The sequence below is a fragment of the Carettochelys insculpta genome, chromosome 11, assembly GCF_033958435.1.
Source record: "Carettochelys insculpta isolate YL-2023 chromosome 11, ASM3395843v1, whole genome shotgun sequence".
NCBI lineage: Eukaryota > Metazoa > Chordata > Testudines > Carettochelyidae > Carettochelys > Carettochelys insculpta.
In genome coordinates this window covers 18,132,728-18,154,566 of record NC_134147.1, presented here as the reverse complement: position 1 = coordinate 18,154,566, position 21,839 = coordinate 18,132,728, and the positions used below count along the sequence as shown (strand labels likewise).

Below are 21,839 nucleotides of genomic sequence, written 5' to 3'. Positions count from 1 at the left end.
TGATCGACAAAATGGCTGACACCGCAGGGGGAACCTCACACAGACAGAGCGCACAGAGGCAGGCTCCATGTAGCGTACCAGGCTGTAGAGCAAAGAGCCATCCCCCCCGCAGCACGACCTGCCGTACGTTGCCCACAGAAGGGCGGCCCGAGGCAGAGCGAAACGGCCTTCTGCCCCCGTCCCAGCTGCTGGCTCGACGGTCATGAGTCATGGGCTGTCCTTAGAATTTATGCCCCCCCCCGGCCCCCTTCACTGAGCTTCGCATGCAGCAGATGCTGCGGCAGCAGCCCGGGCTCGCTGTCCAGGTGGGGAGGGATGAGGCGGCAGAGGACACCGACTCACCCAGCCCACCTCGTGGTGGGGGTCACAGTTCTCGGTGGAGACTGCGGACTTGTTCCCTCACTGCACTGGTGGATTTGGGTCTGCGACTAGGGCCCCGGCTTAAAGAAACTGCAGCACGCCCTGGCTGTGCAGGAGCCAACCTTCTCCTGCTTGGGGAGTGCCCAAGGGTCCTGGTTTCCTAGGGGCAGCCCCACTATTTAGGGTGTTGCCTTATATAGGTCCCTAATACTCCCACATTCCTGTTTCACGCTTGCTGTCCGGACACCCCCGGCCCAGCCGCCTCCGCCTGAGGAGAGCCCTGCATGCTGCACTCGGGAACCACTGACCCGCAGCCCTTCAGTGGGGAGGTTACTGCTGCCCACTTCTGCAGCGAATCAGACCTGGGCCCTGAAGCGTGACTAAAGCCCAGCCTGGTGCAGGGGTGGGGAACCTACGGCCTGGCTTACCTGGAGCTGGCCCCCAAGAAGCAGTGGTGCTGGCCCCCTATGCTGGTGCTCCAACCCCACCACCCACCTACGTGGCTGCAGTCTGAACGCCAGCTCCCCAGCATGGGAGGCCACAGGGGCCGGTCAGGGAGGCTGGGGGTGGATGTCCCCTGGCCCTCTCTGGTTGAGCTGACACCCTGCAGGCTCTGTCCGGCAGGAGGAGAAAGCTACTCTTTTCCCTCCCACCTGGCTGGGGGGGAAGCGGCAGCCTAGGAAACCACACACCTGGAGGCTTTTCCCTATTGCTCCCATGGGCCAGAGTCACAGCCAACAGGGGTGGTGCCTGGGAACAGCGCCTTGCGTGCCTCCAGGGACCTGTACAAGATGAGCCCCCCCAATTGCCCACCTGCACCCCCTCTCCCACCCAGCCCCTGCACCCTCCCTCCCTAACAAAACCTCCACCTCCCATCCTACTCCCTGGCTGCTCCCTTCCATACAGACCCCCTCATTTTTGGTCCCACCCCAAAGTTTGGGGACCCTACAAAAAGCCATTAGCCCTGGGACCCCCAAAGAGTTAATCTGGAATATATGGACCTATATGTATGTCAAAGCTGGAAGGTACCTTGAGGGGTCACTGAGTCCAGTCTGCTGCCTTCACACCAGCCCTGACTTTTTTTTTTTTAAGACCTGACCCACCCCAGACCCTTGAAAGGCCACCTCAAGGATTAAACTCAACCCTGGGTTTCCCAGGCCAATGCTCTAGCCACTGAGTTTCCCCTCTTCCCCACTGCCCCGCATCCAGCCTAGGGGAAGCCCTGAACCTCAGTTCTCGCCCCGCCACCCCTCCAGGGTGTGAGGTGTTCTAGCTGGGAGCCACATCAGTGAGGGTTTGGGGATTTTTGTGCTTCTTGGGGGATTCCCCATCCCCCCAACTGACTTTTCTGTGGGTCAGGGGCCCATGACCCAAACAGGATACCCACCCCTGCCCCATTAGGACAGACTAGCAGCCTTGCAGCTAGGTGAACAGCAAATGGCGATCTCTACTAGCTCAAGCATTAGGGTCCTCACTTCTTCCTCCACTATCATGAGCCTTCCCACTGTGACAGGGGTTACAGCCAGTGTTCCCTGTAAGCTGGGTGCTTGGACAGCCACCCTGGAGAGTTACAAATGCCACCCAGCTGAACAGGAGAGCAGCCACAGCTGCCCAGCATGTGTTTTATGAATGGTGCACATCCAATACCTCACTGCACACTTTTCCACACCCCCCTGGAAAAAGTGACAGGGAGCATTGGTTATATGGCATGGGGAACCAGGCCAGAAGTAGGCCTTGAAGGGTCCTAGGTCTCCCCCAGAGCAGCACCCCCAAGGCCAGCCATTTCTAGGCTCTTGAGAGCCAAGAGGGCTGGTTTTGTCTTCCTGGATGCCCACCCCTAGGACAGAGGAACCCCTCGTTGCTGGCTGGCAGGGGGAAGCGGCCTAGCATCAGGGCACAATGAGCCTGGATGGCCTTTCTGCTTCCGCCCCGCTGAAAGAATTTAGAGTGAGCTTTGAACTCCAGGGGACCGTCCCAACCCCACCCAGGGGAGCACACATCTGCTACACATTGAACTCCACAGCCTGCTAATACGCACATTTCCCCCCCCCCCCCGGCCCCATCGCTAATTTTCAAAAGCTATGGGGAGGGCTGGGAACCAGGATATTGGAGTCCTAGGATGTGGGGGGGGGGCACACTTTCCAGCTTGAGTGTCTCTGCCCAATGAAGAGGGAACACTTGGCCCTCATCTACCCCCATTCACCAATTAACTCAGCCACCGCTCTGATGAAGGCATTTTACATAGCAAGGGAACAACCCAGTGATCTATACCCTGACCAGTCTCAGAACAAGTCAGTGACCATGAAAAGAAGCCAGGTGCCCCGACTCCCAGCCCCCACCAACATGCTCCTTCTCCCACCTTCGCAGGCTGCCCCAACACTTTATGAATGGAACCTGTACACCCAGTGACATGAAAGTATCTCTTTATTGAATACAGACTTATCCAGCAAACAAAAATAGGGGGCAGGAGGAAGAGAGGAAGAGCAAGGGAAGCCTTAAACCAAATCACCTTAAATAAAGTCACTTAATGTCTTGGGATTTTTTTTTTTTTTTTTTAACCTCAACCCCTGCCCCTGAATTCTTCCTCCCCTCCGCCCAAAGCAACCCCTGGGGGTCCACCCCCAACCCCATTCCTCTCATGGTAACTATGTTGCTGCTGTATCTAAGAGACAACAATTGTGCACCTGGTTACTACAATCACCGTATGGTGTGAGTTGCTACAAATAAATTAAGGTTTAAATTAAAAATATCCCACTACTCCCACCAGTAAAATAGTAATTAAAAAAATAACAAAACCCCCAGGGAACTGTAAAATATTTTAAAGTCATGCCTAGTACCAAGGGCACGATGTGATACCCGGGATGTCTTCTGGCCAGCGCCGGCACTTGAAGATGGGAAGAAAATTAAGACATTGGAGATGCAAGAGCATGAGCTCAGCAGGATTAGCAATGGAGCATTTTTCAACCCCTGCCTGCAGATGGTAAATCCATTCCACACCCCCTTCAAATGGTAGTCTATTCAGGACCTTCCTCCCCACCAGTGAGATATGCTTCCATCCACCCACAAAAATGGTAGAGGCTATATAACATGAGACAGCAATTAACTGCCTCCCCTTTCCCCAGCAATGGAAGGCTCCATCCAGCTCACTCCCTTTCATATAGTATAAAATATGCATTCATCCCTTTCCCAGAGCTAGAATGGCCAAGTCCAGCCCCCCTCAGCTCCCCTCAATTGCTACAATTGGCTGGGGAAGTTAAATGCCACATTGCTCCAAGCCATGCTAGCCTATCCCATTCCCCAGCATGGAACAGTCCTAAACCTCTCTACTCTCCCCCCAGCATCTCCTGAGATGGCACAGCCCATTCCGCCACTCCCCCAACCCCAGCCGAATGGTACAAGCTATTCAAGGACCTTCTCCACCTTCCATATGCTAGCACCTACTCAGCCTTCTTCCTCTTTAGCCCCAGATATGCAACAATTGATGCCAGATGGTACAATCCAAAGACCACTTCAAATAGTCATTTTCTCAGCCTCCCCCTTAATTTTCCCAGATGGCACAGTCTATTCACTCACAGCTGGGAATTGGGCTGGTTGGACTGGATCACTCCCTGAGGGGGAGCAGAATGGATCATACCATCTAAGCAAGGAAGGGGGTAAACTGACTGTACCATCTGAAGGGGGGGGTGTTTTGAATAGACTGCCTTAAATGTTTCCAACAGACATTGGAAAGGAAGGAGGCAAACTTAGAAAGGGATGGCAGCAGAGGACAGCTGCTGGGGACAGGGGTCATGGCAAGAAGAAACATGACCCTCAGAGCTGAACCAAGATGAGTGGGGAGAGGCAGGGGAGATTGGCATTAGCCTTGCGGGGCTATAAACCTACTCTCTTCCTTGCCTTTCGGCACCCTCCCCAGAAGGGCTCCCACGCCCTCCCCTCCCTAAGGATCCAATCCCAGGTCCAACCCCCCAGCCACTTCCCTCCTGCTCCTGTAGCAGCATGCAAAGAGGCTGACAAGAGGCTCCTGACTGACGATCCCTCTGTCCTGAGCCGTCAGTCACTGGCAGCTGGTCCTGTACCTGGGCCACTACACAGCCCCTTCCAAAACCTCTGCCATCCTGGCGTTTATATCAGGGGAAACACTTGCCTCTTCAGGAAGCAGTGGAGGGTGGGGGCAGGGTGTCTCCCCAAAGTACGTTTGTGCAGGGGAGTCAGGAGTGTGTGCAGGTGTATGGGAGGGGTGTCTCCCCCAGGCTATTTGCACAGAGGACAGGGATAGGGCAAGGATTGCAGTGCATGCTGAACTATGGGATTGGGACTGTGGCTTGCAGTGATATATGGGAGGGGAGCTTTCCCCTGAGCTGTGTCTGTAGGGGAGTGAAGTGAGGTGCAGTGAGGAAGAGGAGAGCTCAGAGTGCCCCACTAAACTAACTGCCAAGTTTTGGGCAGCAGACTCCAGAGCTGATGGACAGCTCTGCCCCAGGTGCTGCAGCAATAAGCCTAGGGGGCAGGAGGAGAAGGAGCAATTCGAGTCAGCTGAGCTCTTTCAGAGTCCTTCCCATCCAAGCAGCTCAGTCTCACCACCTTCAGGGTCATCAGTGGACCCTGCCCATTCCTGCTTGCCTAACACCCACCCCACAGAGGGGTAGCAGAGAGGGGCTGGAACTCCTGGCCTCCAGGAAAGGGTTCTGGCTCCCTCCCCTCTTCTATTAGGAGCCCTAGGTTGGAACAAGAGGTCTATTGCTTTAAGAAACACAGGGCCCCCAATCCATCCACAGGAGAGAAACCGGGCACCAGCTGCTGCATTACAGCAGATGGCTAGAGGGTGCAGCTTGCACTGAGCACAGTTAAGCTGGCTTCCCTGTCTAACCCCTTGTTATACCCCATGTGCCAGTCAGAGGTGGCTCGCTGGACAGGGGCAGCTAAGACAGGCTGACTGCCAGGGCAGGAATCACCAGCAATTCACCCTGCTGGCAGCAGCCACCACAGCGATCCTTTTGCCAGGGGTCCTGCGCCCCCGCAGCCTATCGCATCCCTCCCCCAAGATGTAGCCTGGCCCCGCCCCGTTAGCAAGGGTCTGAGGCTGGACTCTGCACCGCCCAAGGAGTGCAAGGCATTGGGGCTATCCAATAACATGTCCCTGTGCCAGCTAGGGCCCATGAGAGTAATGGGGGGGTGACGTGTTAAGCGGACACCATGGAGATGTGATGGGGCGAAGTGCCAGCCCACGTGAGGTGCCACTGCTGAGGCAGGAGTGGCCCCCCTCCAGTCCTGTTTGGGATCCACGTCCCTGGTGGGATGGGGATGGCGATGGCTGGGGGGGCCATGGGCCTCTGGTTTGGCACAGGCTGGGCAGGGCAGCTGGGCGCCTCTCTAACTCTTGTTGCCACTCTGCAAGCCCAGGCTGTGCTGGAGGTTGAGCTGGTTCATTTGCGCCTCCTCCAGACCCTGAAGCTTCTTCAGCTGCAGCTCGTCCAGCTGCTTCCAGAGCTCCTGACGTTCCTTCTCCTTCTTCAGCTCCCTGCAGGACGGGGGGTGGGGGGCTGAGTGAAGGGGAAGTAGCACCCAACTTAGCCCGCATCCCTGATAACCCAGGGCAGCACCAGGGGTCAAACGCCCTCACTGGAGCTCTGGAGAAGTCCCTGGGAAACCCAGGCCAAGATGGCTTCCGGACCCCCTCCCCAGTGCATTGTGGGGGGTGCTAGCTCCAAACTGGCCAGGGGCCTCCCTACCCACCTCCCTGCCCAAACCTGCCCAAGGGCCAAAACAGGCCTGGCCTATAGAATGTGAGGTGGGGTGGGGCCCACCTCTCCCAGAACCGCCCCCGGGACTCCTGCACAGCCGGGGCTGGCCCTAAAGAAGTCAGGGGGATTGGTCCCAACTCCAATATCTGACTCCCCCCCCAGGCCCCCACTCACTGCTGCTTCTCCACCTTGTAGGAGGCCGTGAGCTCGTCGAAGAGTTTCCCGTTCATCTCCATGAAGGTCTTGAGCACGTTGTAGACCAGGGAGACAATTGTCCTGCGGGCACAGGGGACGGAGGAGAGGTGACTGGCTTCAGCCCTGTGGTGATTCCCTGACCCTGGGACCCCCCTCTCCACCTCTGCTCTCAGCACGTCCTGGCACCCGTCACAGCGCTCACACCACAGCGACCTGGCGTGTGCCACAACACCCAACTCCGCAGCCCAGCACCCCCACGCCCTCGAGACACACCCCTTCCCGCCGGGCACAGCTGCAGGGGCAGAAGCCATGAAGGGGTGGGAGCAGCAGTTTTCCACTCTCCCAGACCAGCTGCCCATTTGCTCCCAGGGGGTCCGGTCCAGGAGCCCTGGCATCCCTGGAGCAGGGTGGGGGGGAGGCACAGACCAGAGAAGCAGGGGCGGCCACACCGCTGACCAGAGAGAAGAAAAACCACCTCTTCTTTCCAGCTGCTGGCCGTGCGGCTGCCCCTGCTCCACCCCAGTCCCCCCGCCTGCGCCAGAGGAGCCGTCAAGGGATGGGGCCGGAGGCAGTTTGGTGCCTCACATTTCACCGTGCCCCGAGCAGCTGTGTGTTTTGGGCAGGGACGGCCCCCGACTAAGCCCCTCACCCAGCCTGGAGGGGGAGGGGGTTGCTGGAGGGAAGCCAAGAGGCTCAGGGCCCCTCCATTTCCCGGAGCCCCGCAGCAGCGGAAGGGGGCGGGCAGCGAGACCCCTCCCCCACACACTCACTGGTTCCAGTGCTCCTTGGAGACCCGGTAGAGGGTGCCGAAGATGGCAGGCAGCAGCGTGTGGCAATTGTCCTCGATCAGACTCAGGATGTATTCGTTGTTCCAGAAGTACAGAGCCCGCTCTGCCACCTGGGGCCGGAGGAGAGAGGGTCAGTGCTGGGGGGGGGGGGGGGGGGGCAGCCCCTGCACCCTCCCACCCCACCCCTCCGCCACCTGGGCTGAGGGGAGACAGGATCAGGTCCAGTCCCACCCCCTGCCCCAGCACTCTTGCCCTAACCCCCACTGCCCTATTCTACCTCACCAACTTGTGACTGGGGGGTGTTAATGGAGTCAGAGCTCTCCCTCCCCCTCTTCCCACAGGGGAGCCCTATGGGAGTGACCCCCACCAGCAGGGGCCAGGCCCAAAGAAAACACCCCTCAGCTGTGGCTGGAGACAGAGCCCTGGCGCCCTCAGCTCCGAACAAGGGCAGGGGACCAAGGATTCAGGACCAGCTGAGTGAGGAAACTCCAGCTTGGCTGAGTCCGGACCACCCCTGCCCTGGGAGCGGCGACGCCTTGGTGCCCAAGAGCCCTGCCCCCCAGCTGCACCCACCTGGAAGTGGGGGCTGGAGATGCAGCGAGCGATTTGCTTGAAGAGCGGCTCCTGCACCTTGACAAACTGCGAGGGCTCGATCACATCCAGGATCTCCTCAATCTCCCCCAGGAACATGACCTGGCGGGCGGAGAGGGGCAGAGCTCCCCTTGTGAGTCACAGGCCCAGGCGAGGAACCCTCTGCAGTCCAGCGCTCCCCACGCCCAGCAACAGTGGCCAACCCCTGTGCCTACCCAAGTCCCCCAGGAACCACCTCGTTACTCTGTCCGGCACAGATGTCTCCCCTCGACCCAATGATGCCTCCCACAAACCCATCCTCTAGTACCCCGCGTCAGATATTTCCCAGCTCAAAAGCCTCTCCTCTCCCCCAGGCCCCCAGCCCCACCTCCTTCTGAGTGCAGGTCTTCGGCCAGTACTTCAGCAGTCCGCGGATCACCTGAGGGAAGGGGGACACGGGACAGTTAGAGGGGGAGAGTGGCTGGGCCCTGGAGTCCCACGCCCCCACCACGAGGCTGCACTTACATGCTCTGTCAGGGTGGCATCTTTCTCCAGGAACTGCACCACGCAGTAAGCCAGCTGCAAGGAGAGGTGGGTGAGCCTCAGAGATGGGGATCCCCAGCACTGGACACCCTGCCATGTCCTCCCTAGCTTAGGGGTCAGATCTCCACAAGCAGGCAGTGGAAGCATTTGAGACAGGGCTCCTACCACCACACCTAAATATCTGTCCTGAACCCATAACAGCGACTCCTCATACCCATCCCATGTGCAGCACCAGACCCAGAGATCCCCCGAACTCCAGATCTTCCCCTACCCCCAAGGGGTCAGACCCATATCCACATGGTTCACAACTAAGGCCCTACAAAATTCACGACCATGAAAATATCATGGACCATGAAATCTAGTCTTGTGCACGCGCTTTGCCCCATTACTGTACAGATTTTGTGGGGGGACACCAGCATTTCCCAAACAGAGGGTCCTGAGCTAAAAGGGAGCTTGGGTGGGGGGTGACAAGGTTTTTTTGGGGGGAAGGGCACAGTATTGCCATTGCCACTTCTACTTCTGCTCTGTCTTCAGGGCTGGGCAGCCAGAGAGTGGTAGCTGCTGACCAAGCACCCAGCTCAGAGCAGATCCCCGCCAGCAGCAGCGCAGAAATAAGGGTGGCAATCCCGTATCGCTGCTGCTGCCTGGGAAGCTGGGCAGCAGTGGAGATGTGGCTGCTGACTGAGGGTCCAGCTCTGTGAGCAGCAGCGCAAAAGCTAGGCTGGCCTGGTAGACATGGCCGCCCTTATGTCCTGCTGCTAGCAGCAGCGCTGCCGTCAGAGCTGGGATCCCAGCCAGCAGCCACCACTCTCCAGCTGCCCAGCTCTGATAGCAGCACTCCCACCAGAAGCAGCATCGAAATGAGGGTAGGGGTACCACAACCCAGCCTCCCACACAATAGCCCCACCCCACACATGCTCCCTTTTTGGGGTCAGGACTCCAACAGTGACATCACTCAACCTCACAGTTCAAAAGACGAAATCATGGAATTTATGATGGTCAAAATCCCGTGGCTGGGAAATTGACCAAACTGGACAGTGAATTTGGTAGGGCCCGACCCAGGACAGGCACTATCCCAGCTTTGGCCAAGAGTGCTGCTATAGCACACAGACACCACAACGGGGCAATAGCGAGGCAGCATCCATCGCACTGGGACTGGGGAAAGTTGGATCTCAGAGGGGCTAAGGACAGCACTGAGATGAGACAGGCAGAAAGGTACAGGGGCTCCCACAAGCTGCTGCTGCCGCCGCTGAGGCCATACTTTAAATGTCCCACTTGCCAGCGCTGTGTCCAACCTGGACTGCGGACAGGGGGAGGCAATGGGCCCTGCTGGGGTCCAGCCCCTCTGCCAAGGCCGATGGGGAGTCTGGGTGAGACCCAGCAACTAAAAACACACCTGGGCCAGATTCCCTGTCCCTCCCTCCCATCCCCCAGCCAGCGAGTTCCCCTGCCCGGGGTCCAGATGAGAGCCAGGACCCTCAACAGGGGAGAAGCCCTGTATCCGATTTACTGATCCCTTGAGCCAGCCTGTCCCCTGGGGATCCCTTATTCCCTGTGTACTTTCAGGGCTGGCTCCTGCCGCTCACGCCCCGGAGGTGATCCCTGGCCAGATGTCGCAGTTCAGGGCCCCTCCCAGAAAGGGGGCAAGCAGCACTTACCTGGGCATGGAAGATGGAGAGGGACTTGACCGAGTGCAGCGGGATCAGCACCCGCACCAGGAAGTGCTTGTGCTCCGTCTTGAGTGGAAGGGCGAAGCCATTGATGATGCTGCACGTTAAAGGGGGTGGGGGAGGGACAAGCAGTGACAAACCCACAGACAACCGGGGGTGATGGGGACGCACCCACCCACACCAATCCAGCAACTGAGTCAGGCTCCCCCAGGAGTGGGATAAGCTCTGAGGTGGGGCAGAACAGGGATTAGGGTTCCCAGCATGTTCGGGGCGGGGAATATACAGTGCTCAGGTGACTACTGGGGGGATACCCCCAGGGACAGCTGAATCCTTATGGGTCACTCTATTGGCTCCCAGAGAACAGATCACAGGCCTGGAAGACTGCATACGTCCACACACACCCCCAGCCCGCATCTGCGGCCCCATGTGCAGCCATTACCTGCCCAGAATCTCCAGCAGCTCAGCCACACCATTGAAATGCTCCGTCTCGTAGATAAACCTGGGTGGGGGTGGAGCCATGGGCAAGAGATGAAAATGCCCCCAGTGTCCCTTTACCAACCCTAGCTCCCCCCAGACTCACCATATGGGAGGGAGGGGGCAGGAGCCAGCCCTGCCCAGTAGCACAGGGGGAGGAACCAAGTGCTATGAATTCTGGAGGGGACGGACTCCAGGGAAGTGGAGGGGACATGGCTATGGACAGGCTAATGCCTCCCCATGGCTCAGCCCAGACCAAGTGGAGAACACTGCCAGGGAACCTGTGCTGTGCAGGCAGGACACCGGTCCCGGGCGGACACCTGAAGGCACATTATCCTCCACAGGTTAAGTGATGGAATTCAGGGCCACACTGCCTGAGATCAGACAACCCATCTCAAGCACCCTGCCAACCTGAAGGGCATTGTGCTTTGGGGACACTTCGGGGAGAGGCACAATGCCATGGGAATCCCACTCCTGCCCAAAAAGAATCGTCCACAGGAAGTCCAACCCTCCCCAGGAGGGACTTCCTGGAATGCCAGGACAGCCCATGATCCTTAATTAGGTCAGGAGACTTCTTGGTAGGGAGCCTCTGCCCCACCACATGCTTCAGGCTGCCCACGGGGCTCACCGCAGGAAGATGTTGTTGCACTGCTTGCGGATGTAGGCACGCAGCCCCAGGAACTTGCCATAGACCCGGTGCAGGATGGTCTTGAGGTACTCACGCTCCCGCGGGTCCTCGCTGTCAAACAGCTCCAGCAGCTGGGGGAGGGGGAAGGGGGGCAGGTGAGCGAGTCCCACAGATGACCTTGCAAGCCTGCTCCGCCAGTTTTCATCCCGACACCCAGCTGGACTATTCCTTGGAGGATTTAGCTCCTCCCACAACCCCGCAACAACCCTTGTGCCTCATGGATGAGGCGCCTTCCCCCACTCTCGTTGCATCAGGCTGTAGGCGCAATGACTGGCTTGTCCTCAGTGAGTGTGGGACTGACCTAGATGCTCCAAATGCATCCACCCACCCATGCTCTGGGGTTCCTGCTGGCTTCCCCAGCCCAGGACTGGCTTCAGCGGCTGAAGCCCCCGCCTCCGTGCACTCACTGCCAGGGGGTGCTTCTCCCAGTGGGCCTGTCCATTCCTGGGCGGGTGTCTACTGCCAGCCAGCACACCCCATTGGGATGGAGGCCTGATGCCCAGTCAGGCTGAGACCTAGCAAACTTGCTGCACTATAGCTAGAGACAAGCTTCCACCACCCAGGTCAGGAGCCCCCCTGCATGCAGACCATGGGGGAAGGAGGGGGGAAAATCAACGATTACTTCCATCAACTGAGTGAGACCCCCCCACCCACTGACTTCTCAGACCCCAACAGCCCCTCAGGATCTTCCACTCCCCAATATGCCTCAGTTCCCCCAGGCCTGCTGCTTTCCCAAGCCCCACTCACCAGCAGCACGAATCTCTGGTCGACGTAACGCTTGGCCACGGAGGGCTGGAAGTCAGGGCTTTCCAGGAAGCGGAGGAAGAACTCGTAAACCAGCTGAGCAAGAGAATTGAGACCACTAATGGGTAGATGGTGGCTCCCCACCACAGACTATTTTCATCCTAGCTCTTTGCCATCCAACTCTGGGCACAGGCCTGCTCCATTGCCCATGAATGCACAACCCCTTCAGACTGGCAGGGAGTCCCTCCCCCAACCCCTGCCCTACAGCCAGCTGGATGTGATCCCTGCCAGCTTGGGGTGGGAGCCCAAGTCAGGCTACAGTTTTCTGCCTATAAGCAGGCAGGAACATACCCCACAGTCACACCAGCCCCTCACCCTCCTGCCACAGGCTCCCTGAGGGGCACCTCACCTGGAGATGGGGCCACGAGGGCTCCAAGTTGGGCTCATCCTCTTCAGGGTCAAACTCGGGATTCTCAGTGGGTGGGAGCGTCCGGAAGATGTTGACTGAGATCTGGCAAGATCGAAATGGGGAGGGGGAGGATTCAACTAGGCACGAGGATGCCCCACACCACCACCCCCGTCCTGACATGCCAATCCAGCCTGCTCCAGCCCCTGCCCTACACTGGAATCAATCCCACCCAGAACGCTCAAAGGGCAGGTCAGTGGCAATGGAAGAGGACCCAGGAGTCCTGGTTCCCAGCCCCCCACTCAACCCCACGAAATCCCTGCACGGAGCTATGAGTAGAACCCAGAAGTCCTGGCTCCCAGCCCCCCACTCAACCCCACGAGATCCCACTCCCCTCCCAGAGCAGGGTCCTGCTCCCTTGGGTCCTGGCTCCTAACCCTGATAGCCCAACAGACGCACGTCCCGTCCGGCACTGGGGCAGCCCCAGGCATCCCGCCCCTTCCCTCACCATCTTGATGATCTCGGGGTAGACAGGCTCAATGAGGACGCCACGGTTGGTGGCCACGCACTCCACCAGCTCGTTGAGAGCCGCCCGTTTGATCTCCTTGCCCTTGAGGTCGGCCACGCAGTCCAGGAAGTCGAAGAGCACACAGCACTGCTGCAGCTTCTTGCACAGCAGTTCGTGCAGCTCGGCCACCGCTACGTCTGGGGGAAAGGGGGCAGGGGGGGTGTCAGCACCAGGGGCACCCCGCCACAAAGTGGTACAATCCCAATGTGCACTGGAGGCTTAGCCCTCACACTGAGCCTCCCCCCTCCCTGTGACAAAATGGTGCAATCCCACACAGGCTTGCACTGAGCTCTGACACTGGACCCCACAGAGTTTGTCCAACCCAGCGCGAGCTGAGCGGGGGGAGTTTAGCCCTGGCAGTGTCCCAGCAAACTGCAAAGTGGTACAGTCCCAAATAGATTTCGCCCCAGCCCCACCCCTCCTCACCAGAGAGTGGTACACTCCGCTGTGGGTTCGGAGCCAAGCCTGTACCCCTAGTGTAAAGGGCACAATCCCACACGGAGAGGATTGTCTCCCACGCACTACCCGCCCCGTGCACAGAATGCTACAATCCCACATGGCTGGATGGGGACAACACGGAGCATGCCACCAGCCCAAGGGGGTGGGATTCCTGGGGGGCAAGGGGCAGAAAGGGGAGTCACCACTGAGCAAACATCAGCCCCCAGCAGGAATAGTTCAACCCTAGGTGGACAGAGGGGAGGGCTAGCTCCAAGCCTGGGAGAACAGCCGAAGAGAAGGCAAACCCTCCAAGCCAATCCCCCACGCTGGGAGCTTGCAGAAAAACACCCCAACTCCTGCTCTCGGAAGCTCTCCCCAGGGGTGCCTCCCTGCCAGCAAACCCCTTTGGCGTGAAAGGTCCGTTCCCATGAAGCTGATCCCTTCCCGTGTTCCCCTCCATGAGGGACAGGCTTTCCTCTGTGTCTGTCCAGCAATGGGCACCGTCGCTGATGACTAGGCTTCCTAGGGGGCTACCGTTGTGCAAACAATTAACAGGCCGAGCCTTGTTTAACAGCAAGGAAGACGTTCTATGCTGGGTTTTGTGCAGCTACAGCGCCACAGGTTCGGAGCTCAGAGGGGATGAGCTGGAGTGCCTTGCACTGACCGAGGATACCGACATATCCTCATCACAGAAACTCAGGGAACGGATCACCAACAGGACACGGTGTAACCAGGAAACAAAGGAATGACATCTCCTCGCTGTGTTGCGCTGGGGGAGTGGCACTACGAGTGACAAACGTAGGACAGACCTTAAATTAATCCAACGGCACCACAATCTCTGGGGACAGAAATTCCATGCTTGACTAACACAAGTGTAGCAGCAGGAATATACCACCAGCCACCTGAGCGGGATGGTGACAGCAACTGAAATTATCATGGAGATTAGAGGGGAAACAAACAGAAAGCCCAATAATAATGGGGAGTCCAACTGTTCCCTACTGCCTGGGAACACGTCACCTCCCGTCAGGGCCCAGACACCATTTCAGACTGTCTTGGAGGAACTGTGAGAGCACCTCTGCACGACAGCTCCCGTCGGCAGCTGTGTGCTAACGCTAACTCTGCTGGAATCGGTAAAGACAGCAGTGAAACCACGGGGGCAGCTCGCCATTCAAGCACAAAACCCGCCAACTCCCCAGAGCTGCCTGCCCAACCCACTGCCGCCAGGCAGCTCTTTCTAAGCCTTTGCACAAGTGGAGCTAGTGCAAATACGTCTACCTCTACTGGGACTGATACCCATGTAAGACCACAGATTAAACCAGAGATTCCTTCTTGGATGCTCAAGGGCCTTGAGAAGCAAGTCAGTTCTGACTCCTGAAGGGGGAGGCCGGGTAATAATCCCCAGCTCTTATCCTGCACTTTTCACCCATTGAGCTCAAAGCACTTTACATAAAGGAGGTCGACCTCATTACCCCCATTTTACAGGTGGGGAAACTGAGGCAAAGTAGGGCTGGGACTTGCACCAAGTCATCCCAGAGGCCAGTGGCAAACCTAGGCACACAACCCAGAAGTCCCGAGCGCCAGCCCAGCACTCAGTGTGGCATCTGCATAAGGGAAGCAGATAACTCACTAGAGCTGCAGCATCCAATACTTCCGCTGCTCCCCACATGTAGCAAATGGGACACTGCGTTGTGGCAAATACAGGGGGGTGGCCAACCTGTGGCTCTTGGAGCCTATAAATGTGGCTCCTCCCGAGAGCTGCACATGGGGAGTGCCGCCTGCCCACTCCACGCCCCAATGCGTGGTGGGAGACATGTACAGCAGTGGGGGCGGCCCCCAGAGCGGCAGTGGGCCAGGCAGCTCTGCTGAGTGGATGGCACTGAATTAGAAGGGGGGTGATGTGCTTGGGGTCCCTGGCTCTGGGGGAGTGGGAGGGCATTTATTTAGAGAGGGGCCTTGGAGTGCGAATAATGTGGCAAATATGGAAGAACAACAACCATAAGTGCAATGATCTTTGAATTCCCAGCAGTCCCTGCTGCACTAGAGCAAGAAGCAGAATAATTCTGGGCAGGATAGTGGTGCTGCACAGAGCCCCAAGCCCTCCAAGAACAGGCGTCCTGTCATGCTTGACTAGATACTTTCAAGGAACACCTCCTGCCTCGATCTAGAAGACACAAAGCGGGAAGGGGAAACTGAGGCACAGACGGAAAGAGACGTGCTTACGGTCAGCGGCAGAGATTGAAAAAGAACCTGAGTCCTAGTGCTCTCGCCACTACACCGCATTCAACCCGCCCCACCTCCCTACAGCCACCCAGCCCTGGTGTGCAGCAGGGAGCGCCAAGAGAGCCGGGAACGCTGGAAAAACACTGCCAGCGCAACTTGGGTTTTCCCAGCGCCCCCACACGGATCTCGGCTTGGGGCCAGGAGGAAGAGCTTCCCCCTCAACACAGCCCATGCACACTCCAGCTATTGTCTCAGCATCAGGTCCCCCAAAACACAGCGGGGCAGACACGGGACAGCGGATCAGCAGAGGGAGGCTCTCCCAGCCCACGCCCTTTGCTCTCTGCACCTCAGAGCCTCTCACCAGCCCCATGCTTCAGTTCAGTCGGAACTCAACTCACTGTTCAGCCCTCCTCCCCTCCCACTCCCTGGGGAGACGGCACTGGCGCCGGCTTCGATCAGCCAAGCAAGAAGCCCGCAGCCCCCGGCCAGCAGGCTGGGACCAGCACAGCCCCTCCCTGTGACACCCTCAGTATTCCAGCAGCCCCTGGAAGCACAGCTGGGGCACATGCGGGATGGATAAAGGGGGGAGGTAAGTGGGAGGCACTGCAGCAAGGCTGGTCTTTTGCCTGCATGGAGCAGAGAGCAAATCCAGGCACCGGGCACTGGTGACAAGAGCTGGGTGAGGGGAGACGCCTCCAGGTTAGGACAGGCTATGGAGGGGCTTGACAGAGGGTGCAACTGAGAGGCAGCAGCCAGGGTGCCAGTGGGCCAGGGCTGGCTCAGCAAGCCCCAGTGTTCCCCGCAGGGAGGCCAGTGGGTAGCAGCCTCACAGGACCTGTCTCCACGGCAGCAGCGAGCTGAGATGCAGCAGCATCTGGAGTCCTGGGAAGTGGGGGAGGGGCGGGAGCTTAAGGCCAGATGTGGGGGAGGAGGAAGAGGAAGAGGAAGAGAGGAGCCCATATCCCTCCAGGGTGGTCTCCCCAGGCAGGCCACTTCCTGCTTCCAGATGGAGACAGCCGCCTGCTTGTGAGGCAGCCCTGGCCAGGGACACATCTGGACCAGATCCCTCGAAGCCGAGAGAGCCTGGCTCCCCCAGACTGCAGGACCTTGCACAGCCAAAGCTCATGCTCCTCCCACACAAGCAAGGCAGCTTCCCATCCCTGCAATCCCCCATGCTCACCTCCCTCCCTGCCAGGCACCTCGCTTCCGTGCTGGGCAGGGAAAGAGGTGCCCATGGAAGACGCCTACAGAAATTCACCTGCACCCCAAGACTGGACCCAGCTGGAGCACATCTCCTGTCACCCCAACTGCCCCATTCTGCCCCCAGGGCCCCCTTGCCCTCAAGCTCTGCCCCAGCCCCTGGAAGATACCAAGTGCACAGCTGGCTCGGGGGTTGGGATAGACAGGCAAGCTCTTTAAGTCAGACTCTGGGGGAGGCTGAACACAGATGCTGGGAGGTTTCTAATGGAAAGGAAGCTGGAATCACCACTAAGGCCTCAGGCACAGAAACAGATGGATGGGCAGAGGCAGCTTTGAACCAGACAGACACTTCACAAACTCACTCCAGACAGAGGCCAACAAGCAGATGCAGGCTGCAGCTGAGCTGGTGGCCCCTGGAGGGGAAAGGCCCCATGCCCCAGCTCTGAGGGAGCCAGGCCCTGCACCCTGGGCAGGACAGGAGCCAGGACTCTCCTAAAACAGGAGGCCGTTCAGTTCCACTCCCTCCCAGGTCTCACCTAAGCCCCCTTGCAGCTAGCAGCACCAGCCTCCAGGCAGCTCTGAGCAGCGAGAGGCTGATAGATCTGGGATGGCAGGGTGGGGGGGTGAGGACAGGATCTGGGGAAGGCCCAAGGGATCCCCCACACGGGTGGCAGACACGTGGGCAGCCAACTCTCACACGGTGTCTTTAAGCCTCTGGGGCTTGAAGAGCTTCTTGCAATTGCAGAGCTTGGCTGTGGCCCCTCCATCCGAACCCACAACATCCAGCTACCTCAGCCTGGGGCTTCCCAGCCAACCTGCAGCAGAGCCCTCAGCCCCGCAGGTTGGAGGGCAGTTGCCAGGGACATATGACACCAGAGCGTGACAGAACCCTCACTGGGCCCAGGCATGAAGCCCACCTGCACACTGACCCTGGCTGCTCCGAGTCTGTTCAGATGGGCCCATAAGTATTCACAGCAAATCAAACGCAGGTACTCGCATGGCCAGGTCAGCTGTACCAGACCGGTCTCTGATGGGCGCCACAATCCGTTCTTCATGCTGACTTGCAGCCCCATGGCCTTCTGTGACAGCCTGAGCTCCCCCACTCATAGCCCCACCCCCAGCCAGAGAGCCAGTGGGTATTTGGCAAGGCTCCCAGGGAGACACTCAGCATCAATTTGGCTGCTGGCTCCAAAAGGCACTTAGAGAAACCAAGCAAATACCCAGCACTTTCCTGGGCGGGAGGAGGGAGCCTAGTGGGTCAGGGTGAGGGAGGAGGCTGGGACTCAGGATCCTGCTCCCAGCTCTGGAATGAGTGTGGAGCCAAGTAATTGGGGCGGGGGAGCAGCATTCAGGACTTCTGGGTTCTAACCCCAGCTACTAGGCCAGGCTTGATGGACCCCAGGTCTGGGGCATCATGGCAGCTAGTACCATGTGACAAAGCGCTAGCTGACCAGGAAGCAGTGACCCTACACCGCCCATGGGCAGCCTGTCCCCATTTAGGGGCTTGAATGATGGGGAAACACCTCAAAAGATCGTCCCTCCATCCTCAGCTCCCACATCAGGGCTTCTCCCAGGTCGGGGCTGCAGACTCGCAGCAGAAGGAAGTGAAAGGTTTGAGCTAAGGGCACAGAGGGCTCCGGGAGCGGTTTGTGCTGTCAGGAGAGGCATTTCCAGGGCATCAGCAGGACACCCCTGCCATTGCAGACTGGAGACCAACAGTCCAGCTCAGCATCCCAAGGCCCCTGGCTGTCCATTACTGCCATGTGTCCAGGCTGGGACCTGGCAAATTCAGCTCAGGTTGGGGGCAGCCAAATGGGCAACACGTTAGTTACGTCCCAGCGACTAGCCTGGGTGGGAACTGGAGCCCACAATCCACTCCCCGCATCCCGAGCGGCCCATCCCCATGCAGGGGGGCTGGGTTCCAAGCCAACCCTCATGGGGCTGCCTCACTTCCCAGGGGCCTGTTGCTTCATGCAGGGTGGCTGAGTCACTGGGCCAGATGGGCCAAGGCAAGAGGGAGGGAGGGTGGTGACTAAGGGGTTCCAGCCACTTCCCTCTTTGCAGGAGGGGGCAGGGAACAGCACAACACAAACAGCTCAGGAGGGGGAGAGCAGACAGGTCCTGCATTGCCAAGTAACCCCACCACAACCAGCCCAGAGCTCCCGCTCATCCCTACAACAAACTGGGCCCAGAGAGCCCATGGGACTCAACTAACCTGGCTCGGCTCCACTAAAGGACCCGAACAGCTCGGTTAGGAGCAAGCCCCAGAACTCCCAGGCACCCATCTGATAAAGCCCAGCACTCATGGGCAACCCTACAAAAACCATAAGGAACAGAGCACAGACACCACCAGGACTCCCAGGAGACCCCACAATAACAAAGCCCATGACTGCTAGTCCCAGAGCACAAAGAGCAGGGGACCCAGCGGCTGGGTGATGAGGTTCAGGCGGGAATGGCCAAGGGCCCAGTAACACTAAGACACTCAAAGCCTAGGTCTGGCTGTGGATGACAAGAGGGGAGATAAGGAAGGGAACGTGGGGGCTAATCAGGGCAGACAGCACATAAGGATCTAACACACACATTGAATATTCCCTGACCTGCTGTGTGGGTCTGTGCAAAAATTAGCAGGATAGTGCACAAATCCCCACCCTTAAGAGATGGGGAAACTGAGGCATTCGGACGCGCTTATGAAGAGAACTCAGGAGTCCTGAGACTCAATCCTCTGCTCCAGCAACTGGACTCAACTTCCCTCCCAAAGCCAGGAGTCTCATTCCCAGCTGTGCATCACTCACCTTTCAGCGGGGGCAGGGCAGTCAGCTCCTGTTGGTTGCTCTGGTACCGGAACTGGGAAGAACTGTGAGAGCGGCGCTGACGGGACCGGCGCAAGGAGCGCCTGGAGAAACCGTCCACTTTGTCAGGCGGCGGGACAGGCGACAGCCCCGGGGATGAGGGGCTGGTCGGGGTGCCAGCAGGGGGCAGCTTGGTCTCCATGTTCACAGGTGGGGGCAGCTATCAGAGCTCCCTGACTTCTCCAATAGACAGGGCCACTCCAGCTAAGCCAAGAGGATGCTGGGTAAAGCGGTGTCCGTTAGCACTCTGGAGAGGTGTCCACCATGGCAGGAATACAGGCCATTCGCATCTTCAGCATGTGACCCATGGCAAGGCAGCAACACGTATCCAACACAGCTGTCCCTCACGCCCCAGAACGGGGTGATCATCCAGTCTCCAATTGCCAAGAGGATTCCAGGCCTGGAGCCTTACTTTAGGTCCACAGGTACATTCAAAACTTCAGGCCCGATGGGACACCTGCTTTGGCTTGAATCATTGCAGGATGTATTCTCCCTGTGTCCACGCACGCACACCTGTCCCCTGCTTGGCTAAGGGTGGGAGAATTGCCTATTTATTCCAGGGACACCCCAATGCAGAGGAGGAGTTCAGCAGAAGTCCAAACAGGTCCTCACACCTGGGTTGAGGTAAGTTCCTGGCGTATTTGGAAACCAAAGAGCTTTCACTCTGAATCCCAAGTTTCTCTCCCCAGGTGGCTCCAAGGAGGAATGAATCAGGCTGTCCAGTTCAGACACATCTCCCTGCAGGAGCAATCCTGATGAACCAGAAGCCAATGAAAATTTGAAACTGGCTCCCTCTAAACTTTGGTGATGGTAGGATAAATGTTAGGGGAGCAATTCTAGCAGCATAACCCCATCCCTTTTTGCAACCCCCTAAATATTAGTGCATTCAAAGCCAACCTGACTGTGCTCTCAGATTTAAGACTGGATTTTAAAATACATATTTGTAAACCATCTTCTCCAAAAGTAAAGACACTTCCCTAAATTCATTGCTTTCACTTTCCTCTAACCGCAAGCTGAAGCACTGATGCGACTTCAGCTCCTGAATTTAGCAGCACATCGTAAATTGCACACACCAATCTGACCTGCCACCCCAACCCCAGCAGCAAAAAAACTTTACAAACCGGGAATTTGCTCAATTACACACGCTTCAGCTCCCCACCCTGCTGCCACTAGGAGGAAGGGAAATTTAAACAGCTTTTATCACGCTGCACCCACAGCAACCCAGTTCCTTTTGGAAACTAAATGGAAGACTTTACCCTTAAAAAAAAATCAGACCCATGCACCAAATAAATAACACACACGCGATCGCTATTCACTGGCAACGCTTATGTCTTAAGGCTGCTGTTAGTAGCTCCTTCCCTCTGCCCTCTACCGAAGCAGCGTCTGTCCCTTTGCAGCGAGGTGCAAGCCACGATATTTAAGCCAAAAACGTACCAGATCTAGGATGCCACACACACGCCACACACCATAACCCTACTACAGTACACTGGAAGGAGCTGCCCCCGGCTTCCTCTGACGCGGACAGGAGCCGAGGGTCGGAGAGGCAGGAATCCGTGTCCCGGGAGAGGACAAAGGAGGCTGGCCAGCCATATACCCACCTCCAGCAGGGTCACCTGCGGGAGGTCTGGGGAGGGCCGGTGGGGGGAACTAGCCAGCGATGCAAGGGCTGGGTCATTCTGCCCCCACTTGCATCCCCCAACCTCCGGCCCCCAAAGGAGATCTCCGCGCAGAGGGGAAGACGTGGGGGGGGGGTGTCACTCCCCCACGCGGCTCCCCTCGCTCAGGTGGCCGGGTCAGGGCTCGGCGGGGCAGGCCGGACTCATCTCACCATGGCTCCCGCCCCAGCCCTCTGCCTCGCTGGGCGGCCCGGCAGCGGCGGATGCAACCCGCGGCGGCCCCCCCTCGGCGAAGCCCGCCCGCGTTGCAATGCGGAGCCCGAGGCCTCCCCGCGCCAACCCTCCCGGGCCCCCGCCCCACCACGCAGCGGCTCGGCTCCTCCTCGCGGGGCGCCTGCGGCAGCGCGGCCCGGGCGGCGCCGGGCTCGGGGCTGCGGTCAGAGGCTGGGCTGCAACAGCGCCCCAGCTCCGCGCATGGGATCCCGGCCCGGGCAGCACCAGCACCAGCACCAGCACCAGCCCCTCGGCCCGCGCGGCTCCCCCTCCCCGGCCACCAGCCGCCCTGCCTCTCTTTGAGGCACCGTTCATTAGGCTGACATTAAGTAACCTCTCCGGGCCACGTGACGCCCTCCCGGCCATCCCATTGGTCCCGTAAAAATAGCTCCTGCGTCATTGCTGTAGGATGATGTCACCCCCCGCGGCCATTGGCTGAGCTGGGAGTAGGACTCGGCCCCGTTTTAAAGGCACAGGGCGCTCGCGGCCGGGCTGG

The 21,839-nt window shown here is 58.6% G+C and overlaps 1 protein-coding gene across 2 annotated transcripts; it reads right to left on the bottom strand.

Moving 5' to 3' along the window:
- Positions 1 to 2,766: 2,766 nt before the first annotated feature.
- Positions 2,767 to 21,615, bottom strand: PPP2R5B (protein phosphatase 2 regulatory subunit B'beta). Of its 2 annotated transcripts, none has more exons than XM_075004843.1 (14): positions 20,889 to 21,615; positions 19,398 to 20,206; positions 12,688 to 12,884; positions 12,183 to 12,284; positions 11,777 to 11,869; positions 10,970 to 11,100; positions 10,307 to 10,366; positions 9,856 to 9,964; positions 8,180 to 8,233; positions 8,043 to 8,093; positions 7,658 to 7,777; positions 7,067 to 7,194; positions 6,276 to 6,377; positions 2,767 to 5,878 (listed from the first exon to the last, which is right to left on the bottom strand). In XM_075004843.1, exons 2-14 carry the CDS (start codon positions 19,594 to 19,596, stop codon positions 5,731 to 5,733), a joined length of 1,494 nt encoding a protein of 497 aa, XP_074860944.1. In that variant the 5' UTR covers positions 19,597 to 20,206; positions 20,889 to 21,615; the 3' UTR covers positions 2,767 to 5,730. The 2 variants fall into 2 exon arrangements, with proteins under 2 accessions (XP_074860944.1, XP_074860945.1); XM_075004844.1 differs by having other exon boundaries at positions 19,398 to 20,192.
- Positions 21,616 to 21,839: the final 224 nt, after the last annotated feature.